Below are 12700 nucleotides of genomic sequence, written 5' to 3'. Positions count from 1 at the left end.
CAGCTCAGCCCACCAGGGGGCGGGCTGGCTGGCATGTGGTGCTGGGGGATTGAACCGTGGTCCCTGTGCTTCACTGAACTTGTTCTAAGTAGGTGCTTTAGACCACTGAGCCATCTCTCCAGCCCCAGAAATGAATGTTCTTAACACAAAAAAGAAACTTAAGAGTTACCCAAGGCCAGAGATATTCAACACTTTGAAATACATTTTCTCCAAAGGCATTTTTCACTCAGAAGCACATGCCATGCAAAGGCTTGCTGGCCCCACTCCTGGGCCTGGTGAGCCACTAGTCTGGTTGTGGTGGCCCACACCTGTAATCCCAGTGGTGGGGAAGCTGAAAACAGGAAGATCACTATGAGTCTGAGCTGCGTAGTGAGACCCTGTACCAAATGCATAAAAGAAAGGCATTTTTCAGCACAGTAGCAGTCATCTAATTTTTATTTCTTCAGAACCACCTGGACCCCAGCAATGATTCATGGCTCTGGGGGAGCAAGATCCTGAACATTGAACAGTTTCCAGGTTTTCACTGGGATGACCTCCAGGAGGGCCTGTTACTTCTGTTCCTTTACACATTGCACCCTTGTGGGTTACAGGTTCTGGAAGAAGCCCGCAGAGATGCTGACTTGCACCACATAGCTTGTAACATGGTGAAAAAGCCTGGCAATATTTACTATCTTTATCAACGGGAGAGTGGCCAGCGATACTTTTCCATTATTTCTCCAAAGGTAAGAACTTTCATTTTTTGCTCAAAAAAATCTATTCTGACTTTTGAGAAATTCTTGGCATATGTATGTGAAAATAAGCATATAGAGTTAAGTGATATCTTAGAAAATTAAAGGTGATATAAGCCAGACATAACTCTAAAAGAATGCATGTATGTTTAACACATTCCTGCTGGCATGGTTGAGCCAGCAGTAGTACATGTGAGACTATCCCTGCCACCCAGTGGGACAGTTAAGTTTGAACCACCACTGGTTCAGAGCCACCTAGCAATGAGACCTGAATCACAGCCTCATTGTGAGCACATTAGATTAATTTGTTCGTTTTCTGCATTGAGGGATCTGGTGTGTGGTGGCTGCCTTCCAAGGATGGTTCTGAGTAGTCCAAAGCAAAAACCAACAAGCGATGTGTGGCCTGAGTGGGAACAGCTTTTTGTGTGCTTGCATCCTACCCTGATCAGAACCAACTCCTTTGTCTGCTGTAGGAATGGGGAGCAAGTTGTCCACACGACTTCCTTGGAGCCTACAAGCTGCAGCATGACTTGTCCTGGACTCCCTATGAGGACATTGAGAAGCAAGACTCTAGACTCAGCATAATGAACAGACTGCTAAACCAGCCAGTGGCTATGCCCCCGTGCACTGAGCCCATCTTCCAGGGACTGAGTCATTGAGCGTGGCCCCTGACCAGCAGCTCTCACAAGGCCTGAACATCGCCTCCTTGTTGCCCTGATGCTCTGCCTTGACGGAAGTGTTCATGGGAACCGAGGGCACGTAGCTGAATCTTGGAATGGTGCCATGTGTGACTGACCCTGTTGTTACTGCCTTTAGTTAGGATGAAAAGAATCAGCACTTTCCTTTGGGATCCTCTCAGGGCCACTAACACCCAGCCAGTGAGTTTCAGGGGACTGGCCAGTCCACTTTTTTCATCTGCAGCTATTATTCTTTTCAGCCAGAGCGCTAAAGAAGACTCTTCTGGGGCCGGGGAGATGGCTCAGAATAAGCACTTGCTTAGCAAGTGCAAGGGCCTGAGTTCAATCCCCAGTTCTGCCAAAAACAACAACAACAACAACAACAACAACAACAACAACAAAAACCCAAAAAACCCAGAAAAACAAAACAAAAAACCAAAACTCTTGTTCCCATAGAAAGCTTTGTGGGTCATTTTCCAGAGGGACCTGTTGTTGGTTTTGTTTCAGGTTAGGGTCAAGCTGTTCCACAACTGGTGCACCACCAGCTTCAGAGTCACCTGGTAACCAGAGTGTTGGCTCCTGGAGGATGATTAAAAAAAATATGCTGGATAAGAGTGTTGGTGTTGTGGAGTGTCTGCTACTGCTGAGGTCTGGTTTGCCTTTCTGCCCATTCCACATAGTGAGAGTGACTAGAAAGTCTGAGGCAGCAGCACAGCTGGGTTGGGAAGGTCACCCTCAACTCCCATAGATTTAGAACTGGAAGAGGTAAAGTCATGAACTGTTGCTGAACTTACCTCGTAGCCTCATGGGGGGCAGAGATCCTGAGCTCAGGTGCCCAAACAGATCGTATCCATTAAATGGCAACTTACATATGATATTGTGCAAGAGAATGTAGGTGAGTGGGAGTAAGAAACAGGGCCAGCGAGATAGCTCAGCGGTCTAAAGCGCTTGCGTGGACAAGCTTAGGCAAGTGTGCAGGGACCTTGGTTCAATCCCTGGCACCACATGCTGTGCCAGCCCTGACCCCAGGGTGGGCTGAGCCAGCCACACACACACACAAAATAATAAAAATAAAATAAATAAAAAAGGAAAACAGCCAACATGTTGATTATGAGTTACTCTAGACTGAAAGTAATTTTGACCAGAATAATTGACAAATCAAACAGGTTATTGGGCTAATTTATTCTAATTGTAATTCTTACTAGGTTCTTGTAGGACTCTTTCTATTTGTTCAGCAAAATCAACTATTTATAGCATCAGTCATGGCTGAGCTTCCTTCAGTGCCATGTCACCTGCTATTCTCTGTAAAAAGGATAAGAGATGTGCACTTACTCAGAATTGCCATGTTCCTTTCTGACTGGGTGTTGCTCATGCTGATCTACCTCATAATGCCCTACCCCTGTCCCTTTTTCATCGCCTTTCCCTATAAGCTGCTGTTCTTGTAAGCTGTAAATGTTTCAACTACAGTGTGACCTTGGAGAGGGGCTTGAAGTGATCTGGCGAGATCACCTATTGTACTGTGTCTTGGTTACTTTTCTCTCATTGCTGGGGCAAAATACCTGTCACCCAAAATTAAGGAAGGAAAGGTTGGTTTAGCTCATGTCTGTGGAGGTTTCAGTCCTTACTCAGCTGGCTCCAAGGCAGAGTGGCACAGGGCTGAGGGCAGCAGTGCATGGCGGTGGAAAACAGTGAAGAACAAAGGGCAGAAGGGTGTAGCTAGCCAGCCTCTCTCCTTTCCTTATATTGTATTCAGGTTGTCTGCTCCGAGGCAGGTGTAGCACTCACAGCCATAATCCCAGCACTGGATCATGAATTAATCACAAACTCTAGAAGTTTGCCCCAGTGGCTGCATGAGGCTTTGGGGGGACAACTAGAACATGCCATAACATACTGGTTACTCTGTTCACACAGGGACATCTTGTGGAATTGGCTTTAAAAGCCTCTTGGTTGGAATGCTGCAGAGCTGGAGGGAAGGGATATTAGTAGTTGATTCTGACTGCAGGAAGTTTCTCAGGTTTTCAGCAGGTTCTGACCTATATGGTAATGGCACATTAGCAGGTGCTCAGCTGTTAAATATATTGCCGTAAATTTTATGGTTTAAAACTACACATCCCTTGCTACTTCATAGTTTTGTAGGCCAAGTGTTCAAGCGTAATTTTGCTGGATCTTCTGCTTCAGGATTTCCCTGGCATCTGCAAGACTGGTTATTGGCTGAGGCTGGGCTCTTAAGGCCTTCCTGGGAGGGATCTGCTTGCCAGTCCACTTACATCGTTGGCAGAGGTTCAGTTTCACAAGACTTGGACTCGGGGCCTTCTCTTAGGAGCCCACAGTTGCCAGAGGTCACCGCAGCTCCTTTCCACACAAACCTTCACCACATGGCAACTTCCATCATCAGTCCTAACAGAGGCGAGTCCGCCAGCAAGACGGAAGTTAGACATACAGTCTGATCACAAAAGTGACCTCCCATCACCTTTGTTGTGTTCTGTTGCTTAGTTACTAGGCCAGCCCACAAATGAGGATTTCACAAGGGGTGAACACCTGAAAGTGGGGACCTCTGGATCATTGCACAGAATTAGAATCTGTCCATGCCAGTGCTCAGCTGAGAGGAAAAAGAAAAATCAGTCCTGAGCTGGACTTCACCCCACTGACAACCTCCCAGCTGGCGCTCCTCCTTCCTGCCTCCTCACTATCCTTCCTGCCTCCTCTATCCTTCCTGCCTCTGTAATCATCAGGTGGTTCTTTTTTTTTTTTTCTTTTTTTAATATAAGGCCTATTTTTATTAGATCAGCAGAAATTAACCTGACAGATTTCTCTTAAAGTTCTCTTTGCTTATACTCAATTCTGTCTTTACTTCACTATAGACTGGTGACAAGCTGTCTTAGCTACTTATTGCTATGACAAAATATCCAATGCCCAAAATTAAGGGAGAAAACGTTTCTTTAGCTCCCAGTCTGTGGAGGTTGCAGTCCATAATCAGCTGGCCCCAAGGTAGGGTGGCATCACAGGAGAGACAGTTCATGGGGCAGAGGGTAGCGAAGCCATGAGGGACAAGGCAAGCCTCTTCGTGTCCCTTACATCGTGTCCAGTCTGTTGGGGTTAGGGTGCTCCGGTCCAGTCACTGGGCGGATTGTGTAATCACCCACCCTCAATGCTAGCACCACACCCTGAGTCAGTCACATGCTAGATCCAAGCCCTCGGAAAGAGCCCCGCCTATGACTGCATGAGGCTTTGGGGAACATCTAGTCATAAGCCGTACCACCAGCCATTTATGGTGTGGCACTTTGAGTCACATTGCTCTAGATTATGTTCCAGAATGCATGTGTAATCTGCAGGCTGCTCGTCCCCCTTTCAAAATTTATAAAAATAAAGGCATAAAAAAGCATTTGCAAGGGAATAGATTCAGCACAGAATACATTATAAGGTTATTTTATAATAGTCACCCAAAAAGTCAAATGCAGAAGACTGCAAGAAACCCAAAGGATCCAGCTGGAGAGCCAGGATCCGTGCCAGTAGAACAAAGGGTCTGTGCCAGCAGGCTGGGGGATCTGCACTGGGGCCAGGACGCAACACTTAAGGTAAAGACCAGACCGCCTCTGAAAAGAAACGCGGCCATCCACAGTGACAGCGAGGACCCCGGTGATGAAAACAGCTGCCTTAATATCAGGAAAACCAGAGCAACGAACTTCTCCAGGAAAATCACCACCTTCCCCTGCAGTTCTCCTTTTATGTTTTTGAAAACCATCCTAGTCTACAGCCATACCACCCTGAACGCGCCCGATCTCATCTGATCTGGGAAGCTAAGCAAGGTCGGGCCTTTTTAGTACTTGGATGGGAAAACCATCCTCAGGTGGGTCTTCCACCCCCAGAGCTATGCTGACTGAGGCCAGCTGGGTGTTGCAAGTGGCCCTTTAGTTAATTCACAGGAAGTTTTGTGACTTTATACATTAAATTACATATTTTATGTGCAGCCCAGTGTGGGCCTGGCAAACCAAAAGGCTAAACATTCTGAGAGTGAGGTGGGGGAAGAAGAGGGGACATGAAATGCACAATGAGCTTAGTGAGACACACAGGTCCTGCAGTCAAGCCCCAGCCAGTGTCTCCCAGGCAGCAGAGCCTTCCCGCCTTCCAGGTCCTGTCTGTGCAGAGCCCCGGTGTTGATCTCAGCGGCTCACACATGTTGCTTGGTGCTGTTCATATGCTGCTTTTGTTAAGAAGCTGGTTATAAAGCAAAGATCATTTTTCTTTTTCTTTCTTTTTTTTAAGATCATTTTTCTTTTAAAGGAAAGTGCCTTTCCAGGTACTGGTTGTCATAAAAGCCTCTTTCCAGCATCAGGATCTCCACGCATGAAAAGGTTATCTCGGGAAAGAATGGGATCTTCCTGTCCCATGGTGGAGCACTCCTCCAGTGAGGAAGGCCTCAGGCCCGCCCACTGCATACGTCTCTCCCTTGGCCAGCCTCCATGAACATAGAGCCTGGCAGCTGGTCATTCTTCTAGAACAACCCCTGGAGCAGTGATTTGAAACTTCTTGTTCAGCAAGATGTACTTCCCTCTTGACCACCAGGAGGCGCCATTGCCTTTCCCAGTTAAGCGATGTGAAATGGCTTTGGACGCAGTGACTACCTGCAGTACCCACTTCTTGTCCAGTTATTGCTTTTATAAGTATTAAGTGCTTTTAGGTTAAAAAGCGCAGCCATGGCAAAACTTTTAGAGCCTTTCATGGTACAAACAGCCCACTGCAGCACGTGTGCCATAGGTTTGCCACCACTGTTCTAGAGGCTAATACAGCTGAATAATACAAACCTCTATTCTCAGGAGCTCATAATCTGGTAGGGAGGCAGCAGGTCAACAATTGCATTATGATGTATGAAGGGTTGTGGTAGAAGTATGCACAGGTTGTTATAGAAAACCAGGAGGAGTACCTTTCTCAGCTTGGAGAATTTAGAAACACCTTTTCTAGAAGCTGACATGTACTGGGTGTTGAAAAAAAATCTTTTTGGGGGTTCCAGCTATCCAGCCTATAGAAGGTTACCTTTTTGGAGTTAGAGTAGGGTTCATTTTTGGGTGGAGTTTGTTAATGAAGAGGAGGACATCCAAAATAAACTGTATCAACCAATGTAATCCTGGCTTTAGAAGGAGTGCAGAGGGATGCGTCTTGACCAAAAAATTGTTTTTTCTTTCTTTTCTTTTCTTTTCTTTTCTTTTCTTTTCTTTTCTTTTTCTTTTCTTTCTTTCTTTCTTTCTTTTTCTTTTTCTTTTTCTTTTTCTTTTTTTTTTTTTTTTGAGAAAAGGCCTTACTGTGGAGCGCAGGCTGGCTTTTGAACTCGAAATATAACCCAGGTTGGCTTTGACCTCACAGTGATCGTCCTGCCTCAGCCTCCCAAGTGTGGGGATACCAGGTATATATCACCACACCAGGCTCCAAAATTCTTATTTCTATCAGCTGGGAGCTGAAGGGGAGGACATACAGTTTCAGACAAAAGGTAACACTTGAGGAACATTGATAGAAACAATGTAATATTTGGGACATTGTAGCAGTTTAAGATGTAGAGTGTGGCAGGAGCTACAGAAGCAGGAGGGCTGGCCCATTGATTCTCTCCTGGCCTCATTTTAGCAGATAACCCAGAGGTCGGGTAGAAGAAAGACCATTCATTGGCTTCCATCCTTAGCGCAGAGGATGCAGCCTCAACTCAGTGGCAGTGGAACGAGAGCTGCTGTACTCCATCAGCCGTAAGATGCACTCCCCTGCCCCCATTTTAGTATTTCTGGAACCTGGATGCTTCCAGAGGTCAATGACACGTCACAGTGAAAACTAGTAACGTTTTGTTTCCCTCCCTCCCTGCTGCCTCCTCCCTCCCTCTCTCCTTTTTTTCCTTCCTTTCTCTTCTATATTCGATGTTGTCATTATTTGACAAACCCTGTGCTCAGGGCTGCCTTCTGGTGGCTCACAGTAAAGGAGCTGCTGGCTGCATGAGGAACCTGGCTTGAGAGCAGGTTACCTAGCAATGCTTTAGTAGCAGGTTCCCTAGCTATGCACATTGTGCAATGCACATGACAGAGGCTTCTTTCTGTCCACGTCCTGTTTCCCAGACACCTTCCCCACCATTTCTTAGAGCTACATAAAATAACTGGGTATGATGGCACACACCTGTAACGCAGGAGGCTGAGGCAGGAGAATCGCTGTGAGTTCAGGGCCAGCCTGGACCACACAGTGAGTTCAAAGGTAGCTTGAGCCACATAGTGAGACACTGTCTTACAGATGAAACAAAACTGTATCTTGCAGTGGATGATACTTGAAGCATGCCATTTTAGAAGTGTGAAAGGTTGCTGTCTTAAAAGAATGTAGGGAGATAAGTGAAAGGAAAGAATCTTAGTGCTTGGGTTTCTGGTTTGAATATCTACATGGGTTCACTCGACAAAATATGGAAGAGAAAGATATTCCTGCCATTTCCCAGGACAATCAGTGGTGGACAGTTGCTTCAGTAATCCTCCTTGCTGCCCTGTCCAGACTCACTAGCATAGGAGCTGGGTGTAGCTCTCTCTCCGCCATATGGATCTGGAGGAAGGGCTTGCTGTGTCCTTCTCAAATTGTTACCAGCCCACATCCACTGGCAGTTTGGTGGCTATATGTATGGATAAGAAATACTGTCTAGTGAGCTTTTATTCTACTCAGTGTACCGGTTGTCTCATTTACTTTTCACATTCTCCTTGCCCCTGGATGGCGGATGGGGTATTCCTAATGCACAGAGTGGAGGCTCAGACTCAGACACTGGCCCATAGTTACACAGGAGAGGTCAGATTCAAACACAGCCTGCTTTGGTCCAAGTCCAACCATAACCCTAATTATATTTTGACCCAAAAAGATAATCCTAGAGAATTTCAGTGCAAAGCCATAAATAAATTACATAAGTGTTGTAGTTTGGAGTTGTTGCAAGGGAAACAATACAATACAGGCCATATTTTATATAATTATTTTATAATCACCTAAAGAATCATATACCAAGAGTGTAGGAAATCTGTCCACATACTGAAGACCAAAGAGTCCAGTTGAAGGCCTGGATCCCACAGTAGTATCCTGCAGGAGTCCGGCCAAAAACCTAGAGCCCATAACAATGCCTCTCACGAGTCCCGTTGGAGGTATACAGCCCATGGCAATGTCTCATGCAGGCCCGCTTCATGGATCTGTGCTGGGAAGCACCTGAGGTCAGTGGTGGAAGCTAGAAAGCCTACGCCAGCAGGATGAAGGATCTGTGCTAGCAGGCTGAGGGATCTGAGCTGGAGCCAGGAAGCAACACTCAAGGTAAGCACCAGAGCTCCCCTAAGAAGTACCACAGCCATCCTCGGCAACAGTGAGGGTCTGCGCTCCTCCAGTGAGGGGGAAAGCCGAGTTCACATCAGGAAAGCCCACATGACCAGCTTCTCCAGGAGGCTGGGCAGTGCACCATCTTCCCCTCTGGAGCCAGGAAGCAATGCTCGAAGGCCAGAGCTCCCCGCAAATGAACTGCAGCCGTTCTCAGTGTTGAGGTCCTGAGCTCTTCCGCCAGAACAGCCAAGTTTATCAGGAAAGCCAGAATGACAAAGTCGCCCAGCAGAACAGCCCGAGAGAGCCAGCAGCTTCCAACAGCTCCAACAGCTTCTCCAAATAGCTTTCCTAACAGCCTCTCAACAGCTTCTCCAGCTCTCCCTCTTATGCTGCTGGCAACAATCCTCTGGTGGCCTCCCACACCTGGCACCACTCTAGTTCAGCTGCATGTAACAAGTTGACCAACAGTTAACAATCCACTATACAGCGATACATTGACATGTGGATATGAGATATGAGAATTGTTCACTTAAAAATTTAGTGATCAGCATGTAGAGAAAGTGTTCACCAACCCAGAGAAAGTAAGTAGTTTCCCTGACAAGATACAACTCACAAGCAATTGGGCATGGGTCCCTGGCATTGAAGCCTGTGTGCTAAACTTGTGTGCAGAAGTCCTTTCCTTAAGGAACAGGAGCTGAGGAGGAAGGAGAAATTAAACTTCTAGAGTATTAATCAGCATTTGATTTGATGGGTCACTTCTTACTTGACAGCGTTATCTTCATTTTGGCTTGAAAGATTATCCTACTTTTCTTGTACTTTAGGAACAGTTGTGCCTTTTCTGCATGCTCATTCTCTTCCTGGTACACTTCTGGGGCCAGACCTCAGCCCTTCCCTTTTCCTCCCTACTGGGTTGTTTAATCCATTCCCAAGGCCTAAACCCCACCTGAGTGCTGCTGATTCCTGTATGTGTCTCCTGACCAATCCCAGAGTTCACATACTTGTGTATCCAGCAGCCTTACCTGACATTTCTACTTTAAATCATGGTCATCACACATTGAAGTGTCGACCACTAAGCTGAGTTCACTTCAAAAACCTGTTTTCAGGGCCAGGGAGATGGCTCAGTAGGTTAAGTGCTTCTCTGGCAAGCACAAGGGCCCAAGTTCAATCCCTGGTTCCACCAAAACAAACAAACAAACAAACAAACAAACAAACAAACCAACCCTGTTTTTACTCCTATAACCAATTACCAAGTCTTCTCTACTCTGCCTTCAGAATATACACCAAGTCTGCTTTTCTCTCCCATTATTCCTGTCCCCTGGGTCCAAGCTACCAACATCTCTAGCCTGGACTAAAGCTCTAATCCTAGCCTGCCTCCTACTCAGGTTTCCACTTACCTTGAGTCTGTTTCCATAGAGTGTCAATATCATCTTTTAACACTGTGTAGAAATAGGCTGAGTTTTGCACTGCTTAGTGTAACGCCTAGGCTTCTTGCTAAGGCCCAGGTGCTCTACACTTGTGTACTCACTGAGCTCCTGCTGCGCCAACCTTGCCGTCTTCTGCGCGCCCAGCTCCTCCCCGTGCCAGCGCCTCTGCGTGTGCTGTGCCCTCTGCTTGGAGTGTTGTCTCTGGGATCTCTGCATGGTTTATGCCTTATCACTTAGGTTCTTGCTCTAATGCCACTTCTGATTGCCCTGTCAGAGACACCCATCCGTCTCACTCCAGAACAACTCTAGATCCTTTGTTTTCCGCAGCACGTACTCCAATCAGAGATGACTTGTTTTTTTCCTTTCTCCCCGCACTTAAATTGAAGTTCTAGGACAGAAACCGTGAGTGTCGTGTACACATAGTGCTGCATCTCTGGCAGCTCAGGCAACGCCTGTACGGGGTAGCTAGTGTCATAATGGGCCGGTGGGCATTGGGAGCTAGCTCTATCCTACTGGAGAGTGATGTTGGTCTCTCTCAGTCCCTGCGAGAAAATCACAAAAGGATTTAGAAAAGAAAGACAAGAGATAATAGCTGAGGTCAGGTGATGGACCGTGCCTGACTAGTAAAGGACCCCGGAACAAGAGCAGGGAGTAGGAGTGTTTGGTCCTTTGCAAAGTTGCAGGGCACGATGTTGCCTAGTGACTATTGGCCCACAAAGTCCAGGGAGGATGTTTTTCTCAAGAAAAACCTACTGAGGTAGGTACCTACTGAGGTAGCTTGACCGCTTTGGGCAGTGAGGCCTCCCCCTGCCCTCCCCCGCAGGATCAATTTCCAGCTTCAGACTCCCAACGTCCTCATAAGGGTCTGACTGCGCACAGTTATGGAATGGAATATAAGCACACATGAAATTTACTGTTTTCCACCAGTCACATTAAAAAAGTGAAAAGTGGTGAAATTAACTTTAATACATTTTATCTAAGCTAATATATCCAAAATATTGGTATTTCAACAAATAATACTAAAATAGTGTACTTTTTTTTGAAACTAAGAACTCATTCTGGTGTAAATCCTAATTTATACTTAGAGCCCATCTGAACTGAGACTGGCCAATGTCCAGTGCTCCATAGCCACATGTGGCTAGTGGCTGCCACATTAATGAAGGGCGGGTGGCCTAACCCACCGTTCTTGTTCTCTGCCTCTGGAGGATTTGGAAGGGCAGGAAAGTAGAAGCTTATGGCAGGGGAAACAGTCTTTCTCAGCTACCCATCTCCTTTCCATCTCCCAAACGAGCTGTGAGAATGTCCCGGCTCACAGATATCTGATCAGATACTCAGAATAATCACGGTGACCAGGCGCTCCATCATCTCATTTAACTCATCACACACGCCCGTTTTACAGCTCAGGAAACAGGTTCAGATAAGCTGCATACCATCCAAAGGTGAACCGCTGGTGTTAGTTCTGGGTCACACCTTTGCCTGTGTCTAGTTCTCCTCTTTAGTTTCTTAGATACCCTAGATCTGACTTAAGTGCTAGATTATCTTTGGGTCTCGGCTTTGCAGATTTTTTATTTTATTTATACATTTATTTATTTTTGTGCCTGGAATTAAACCCAGGGCTTTGTGCATGTTGGACAAATGCTCTACTGCCGAGCGACACCCCAGTTCAGCCCCAGAAATTAGTAATGATGGACTTAGCAGCAGAAGGCACTGCCTGCTACAATTTCCTCTTCTGGGGAAAGCAATGCTGCGACCAGCCTCAGGGCGGTCCAAGATCCAGTGAAATGAAGATGGCCTCTCCGTGGCTAAGCACAGCGCCAGCTGCCTGGCGGCTCTCAGGTCCTGCAGTGCTCTTCTCTTACTGACTGCAGACTACCTCGGGCTCCTAGTTCCCTTTCTGCCCTAAGCAGCTTGCGCCGTGGGGTCCTAGGGCTCTGGCTGCTGTCTTTAGCCACAGGGGAGGGTGACACCTGAGGGCTGGGGTAGGGTGCGGCTGCCTCAGAACTGGTGTTGGAAGGCCTCCTCACTGCTGGACAGCTTCCCACGGCGCGGCGCACTAGCCCTCGGATGGCCGAATACAGACGCTTGCGGGATGCGCTTCATTCCGCCCTCAGCCTCGCTGAGGCCCGGGAAATCCCACTTCCCACAGGCTGCTTTCCACTCTCTTCCTGGCCCTGTTATGCAGCAGCTGGCACAAATCTTCCTCCCAGTGGCTGATAGGTGACCTTTCTGAAACAGCTAGAACAGGTCACAGCCCAATTTAAAAATGTCTTCAGGATTGACTGAGCCCAAAGTCTTGGCTTTTCATCCATCGAACCAAATACCTGAAAGCTTGCTTTTCTAGGGGCGCCTCGCAGTGTGGACCCCAGGCTCACCTGGCAGTGTGGACCCCAGGCTCACCTGGCAGGCCACCCCCACGCCAGCCACGCCCACGCGCTCTGAGTGGTCATCCGCGAAGCGCCCTCGCCGCGCCACCGTGGAGACGACAGTGTGCCCGGCTGCTTCCCGGATTGTGAGCTAAGAGCCTGTGCTGAGCCTAGCTCTGCCCGACAGAGCGCCCTCGTCAGGGCTG

At 47.4% G+C, this 12700-nt stretch overlaps 1 protein-coding gene across 1 annotated transcript in view; it reads left to right on the top strand.

Moving 5' to 3' along the window:
- CUNH1orf50 (chromosome unknown C1orf50 homolog) overlaps window positions 1-1762 on the top strand; it is a 23314-nt gene extending 21552 nt beyond the window's left edge. The window contains exons 4-5 of the mRNA XM_004645937.2: window positions 591-722; window positions 1202-1762. Of these exons, the coding sequence (XP_004645994.1) occupies window positions 591-722; window positions 1202-1387 (318 nt within the window). The 3' untranslated portion in view covers window positions 1388-1762. The remainder of the gene's footprint in view (window positions 1-590; window positions 723-1201) is intronic.
- Window positions 1763-12700: the final 10938 nt, after the last annotated feature.

The sequence above is a fragment of the Octodon degus genome, unplaced genomic scaffold, assembly GCF_000260255.1.
Source record: "Octodon degus isolate 3935 unplaced genomic scaffold, OctDeg1.0 scaffold00245, whole genome shotgun sequence".
Classification (NCBI taxonomy): Eukaryota; Metazoa; Chordata; class Mammalia; order Rodentia; family Octodontidae; genus Octodon; species Octodon degus.
The sequence above is the reverse complement of the archived record's forward strand: the minus strand, read 5'-3'. Positions and strand labels throughout refer to the sequence as shown.